The 4,869-nt window shown below is 49.2% G+C and overlaps 1 protein-coding gene across 1 annotated transcript; it reads right to left on the reverse strand.

Annotated features, from left to right (window-relative positions):
• Positions 1 to 392: 392 nt before the first annotated feature.
• On the reverse strand, positions 393 to 4,509 carry GJD2 (gap junction protein delta 2). The gene is made up of 2 exons (XM_001087723.5): positions 3,721 to 4,509; positions 393 to 2,734 (listed from the first exon to the last, which is right to left on the reverse strand). The coding sequence occupies exons 1-2, from the start codon at positions 3,789 to 3,791 to the stop codon at positions 1,840 to 1,842; spliced, it is 966 nt and encodes a 321-aa protein (XP_001087723.1). The 5' UTR covers positions 3,792 to 4,509; the 3' UTR covers positions 393 to 1,839.
• Positions 4,510 to 4,869: the final 360 nt, after the last annotated feature.

Consider the following 4,869-nt stretch of genomic DNA (forward strand, 5'->3'; position numbering starts at 1 on the left):
GTGTAACAATTAATCCATGTCAGGAAAAAAAAATGTGGTGGAAAGAAAAACAAATTCCACTCTTGGAATGGGCTAATATGATGTAGTATTGACATTTGTGTTATAAGAAATAGACAAGCAGGGAAAGTTCTGAGCTGAAATGGAAAGGAGTTATTAATAATACTATTTGAATATCTCACCACTCCCTTATGAACATTCATAAAACATTGATTTGGAAGAAAATATTCATGAAAAGTCTCTCTTCATCTGTTAGTGGCTGATTGAATTTTATTGGTCATTCCTCAAATATTCAACCATCACTTACTTCCTACCCCCAATGTTTTGCTGTTAAAACATTTTTGATCGTGCATTTAAATAAATATACTCCAATCAAAAAGTGCAGACTCTTCCTATTTTACAAAAAAAGGCAAGAATTTTATTTTAAACAAATCCTTAGTTGTGTGTTACACCATGTCCATATCTAAATCAAAAATGATAATGATAATTCAAAGGGAACAAAGGGCTTCATAAAAGCACATTACCCAGATATTTCTCTTGGCCAATATTTTAACTAAATATACAGTGGATATGAAAGATACAGTATGGCACTTAAATAAGAGCAAAAAGAAGGAAACATATTCACAGTCCAAAGCAATAGGTTTTTGAACCTTTGGTATATGTCTCAAATAAGTCACCGTAAACACATGTTAGCCAATAGTGTTTAGTTCCAGGTCTTTTAAGCCAGTAATTTTGTATGTGTATGTGTATGTGTGTGTGTGTTTCAAAAAATAACTGAAAAAACAATAAATCAGGATTGACATGGGATGATTAAGGTCTCTGGTGTAAGCACACAGGTAAATTCAAATCATGGCAAAATGACCGTGCAGCTGTGTTGCACAACAAAACTATGTAAGAAAATGAGTGAGATACACCAGTTACAAATGCTGTGGCTCAGGTAGACACCCTTGATATTAGCCAAAAAAAAATCTTTTTAATCTTAACCAAAGCCCACAAGCTGAAAGGCAGAAATAACCTGAAGCTCGTAACCGTGTGCCTAACAGTGCAACAACAATCTCACGAAAGTGTTGTAGTTGCATGTTGCAGTTCCCTCCCTCCCACCCATCCCCCATCCCCCATCCCCCATCCCCCATCCCTAATAAACAGCACCAGTGCAGTTTGAGTTAGAAAATTGGAAAGATTGAGACATTCCTAAGGTTTTCATCATGACTAAGGGCCAGTGAGATGGGGCTCTAATGAAAACCTCTGCCATGGCCATTCTCCAGTAAGCACCCCATGTAATTCCCTCTAAGTTTGCAAATAAACAATATTAGGTCTAATGTAAGGCCAGATTCTGAAAAAAACAGCTGGCATGCTATTCTGGATTGAGGGAAAGGGGCATGCTGGTGGGGGAGATACATGAAGGGTGCCTCAAGGATGTTTGTCCCATGGCTCAGGATAAAAGGACGTGTTGAGATAGGTCACAAATTTTATATCAATGAAGTACTCAACTCACATCATTCACCAGAATAAAGAGCTCAGCAGGGCTAAGTCCTACTTGGTAGCTGTGCAAGTTCAGTGTTATCAGGATTAGGCTTGGGCCATGAACAGAAAGGGCCCAAAGAAGTCCAATTCATCCATTTCATCACTCGACCCAGTTGTCTCTGTGGAACCAATTAGGTGATATGTGAAAATGGTTCCACTTTTCCTCTTCTCCCATTGATGCAAAATCTTCTTTTATCCAGTCTTATCCTACATCTTAATGGTGAGAGTCACATAAATGAGGGTGGACACAGCCACCTCTGAGCAGTCATCTGCCTTGGGGCTCTTGCCATCCCCAAGACCTTTGTGAAACCTTCCCTCTCACACATAGGCAGAGTCACTGGACTGAGTCCTGCCAAAATTGGGAACACTGACCCTGGGCAGGTCCTTGTTACGAATCTCATAGATTGACTTTCTCTTGGCCTGAGCCCCTCGCACAGCCAGCTTGATCTTGCGCCATCCCAGGTGGTTGAGTTCAGCCAGGTTGAGCACAACACAGATGCCACTTACAGCAAACATGAACACTAGGAAGACAGTCTTCTCAGTTGGCCGGGACACATAACATTCCACCTCCTTGATGCAGGGGTAGCGGTTACACTCATACAGCCCTGGGACACTAAATCCATAGAGAAAATATTGGCCTACCAGGAACCCAATTTCCAGGGCATTTCGGAACACCACTTGGATAATGTAGAAGCGGGAGATGCCTTCCTGCCTTCTGAGCTTGGATTTTGATGCAGTGCGTAGCCCTGATGGGTGTGGAGTCAGCTCCTTAACCTCTAAACAATCTGGCTCTGTCTCCTTACTGGTGTTCTCTGTGTTCTGCAGCACCCCATTGACAATAGCATTTTGCAACTTCTTATCTTCTCGTTTGCCCCCACCACTGCCCCCACCCCCAGTTCCTCCAGGACCTCCTATGGACTCGGGGGGGTCTCTGTCCAGGGCTAGGAAGACAGTAGAGTAGCGGCGTTCTCGCTGCTTGGCGGACTGATGCACAGAGTAGGTGATGAAGCAAAGACTGGGGGTACACACCATTATGATCTGGAAGACCCAGTAACGTATGTGGGAGATGGGGAAGGCGCGGTCGTAGCAGGCCTGGTTACAGCCGGGTTGCAGGGTGTTGCACACAAACATGGTCTGCTCATCATCGTACACCGTCTCCCCCACAATGGCCACAATGAGGATCCGGAAGATCACTACCACAGTCAACAGGATCCTGAGCAGAGGAAGAGGGAGGGAGAGAGGTTCTCACGGGCTGCGTCACTGACAGGAAACCCCTGCTCCTCCCTTCCCTTTGCTGATGTTTTCCAGTCGTTTGACTGGGGAGCTGTCCATCCCCGGCTGGTACTGAACTGGGAATCTGGGAAAGCTTTTTGTCTCTTCCTTTTCTGCTGAGTGCTGGTAAGCTGGGAACATTTCATATTATAGAGATCCCAGGTACACACAACATCATACACTGGACATAGTCTACTTGGAACAGATAGATTTCATCTCTCTATATAGAATGTATAGAAACACAAAACACACCTTCACTCTGGATATGGCAAATGCACACAGAATACCTTTACAGACGGTGCATGCTTCAAGGTCTACACACAGGGTGTGTTACATGTAACTACTCCATGGGTATATTTAGTTTATTCTCAACATGAATATTAAATTTAATGCTTTATATAAGCAGATGGCTATGAATATATATTTATATATATTGAACTCTAGAGACATAGATATACAGACACAAAAATGGCAATTGGGTGTGTAGGCTCGGTAAGTTTACACGGCCAAATAAGTTTAGTTTAGTAATTATTTGTTGAGAAAAGAGGCATCTGCTCTGAAGAGCAAATCCATCTCCCCATTTGCCTTTCTCTGTCCAAATGCAATCCTGCCTTCTTTGTAGATTCTATTTAGGGAACCGGATGGAGATTGGCTCTGACTCTGGAGAGTGGAGGGACCAAGACTGAGCCAGCGGCTTCTTTTCTGATGTGGGAAGAGTGAAGCCCCAGTGGTGCTTGATGGGGAAGGGATGGGCAGTTGGTCAGGAGTAATCCCTCATCGCCAGGAACACCGGAGCCTTGACTTAGGACGATGGGGAGGAGGCAGAGGACGGGCTGGGGGTTGGAGCGGGGGATTCAGTCCGGGTGTGAGAAGGGACTCCCGGGGCCGCCCGACGGGGCCCGCTGACTGCCGGCTTGTCGCCCTTACCTCCCGATCATAGTGGAGTGCTGCTGCACCGCGGCTTCCAGCAGCCTCTCCAAGATGGTCCATTCCCCCATCGCTGTGCATCCGGAGGCAGCAGACAAAGACTGGGCAGCACCGGGCACGTTCCTGCTCCTGGCCCCTCCCCGGGCCGCACCTCCAGAATGGGAGTGAATTGCCTCCCAATTAAAGAAGCATTTTTTAAAAAAAATCCTCGAATCCCCCTTTCCTATTATTGTACTTAAAACAGAAGAAATGGGGAAAGAAATCCAAACGCGTCCGGACCGATGGGGCAGTTGGCGCGGTCCAGAGAGAGAGCACGAACCTCGGGCGCCGTCCGGGGTTCGGGTCTGGATCCCGCGGACGCCTGGACGAGGGGCGGGGTGGCAGCCTGCAGGTCTTTGAGCGCTCGCCCGCCCAGGAGGGGTCTCGGCGCCGCTCTCTGCCGCAGGTTGGGGGCCGGGGGAGGGTCCGGGCACCGGCTCTGTTCCTGCTACTTCGGCGGGCACCTGGCGCTCCGGCGCGGCAGCCTGCGAGGCCGGGGCTGAGCGCGCGGAGCCGAATGCCGGGCTCGGGGATCCGCGGCCGCCGCCTCTAATCCGCCCTTAAGTAGTCTCCGCCTGCGTCACGCCAGGTCGGCGGAGGGGAGCAGAGCGCGCTGTGCGGCTGTCGCTGCGCGTCGGAGCCCGAGGGGCCGGGGACGCGCGCGGGGGGGAGAGGGGCAAGAGTCCTGGGGGCCCGGCGGGGAGCGGGGCGATTTCGAAAAAGAAGGACTGCAGCGCCCCTCGGGGCTTCTCGGGGAGCCCAGGTAACCTCACCTGACCGCCAGACCCAAGCAGGCGGAGGGGGGAGCCGGGAGCGGACGCGTGGGTGAGTGGGGAGGGGAGTGAGTTGGGTATCTTCTCTTCTCTTCTCTCAGTGCATCCCTCACCTTTTCGCTTTTGGCCTTCGGGAGACAACTGAAATTCCTTCCCTAGATGGAGATGCTGGCTGAGGGGAGGGCGAGTGGGGGCGACCACTTTTAAATCTCCCTTAGGGGACGGAGGGGCTGAGAGTGCTTCTGGAGAGTGGCTGCGGTTCGGTGCCTCTGTGGATCCGACACTGAAGTGGGAAAGGCTTGATGGGAATCCATTTAGGCTGAAGGGTAAATGCAGG

Source organism: Macaca mulatta, chromosome 7, assembly GCF_049350105.2.
Source record: "Macaca mulatta isolate MMU2019108-1 chromosome 7, T2T-MMU8v2.0, whole genome shotgun sequence".
Taxonomy (NCBI): domain Eukaryota; kingdom Metazoa; phylum Chordata; class Mammalia; order Primates; family Cercopithecidae; genus Macaca; species Macaca mulatta.

What these genes read in the sequence shown, in the direction of transcription:
- GJD2 (XM_001087723.5), bottom strand. Translation starts at nt 3,791, where the DNA reads ATGGGGGAATGGACCATCTTGGAGAGGCTGCTGGAAGCCGCGGTGCAG. An exon ending in CACTCCACTATGATCGGGAG is followed by an intron (nt 2,735 to 3,720) that starts GTAAGGGCGACA and finishes TCCTCTGCTCAG; the next exon opens with GATCCTGTTGACTGTGGTAG.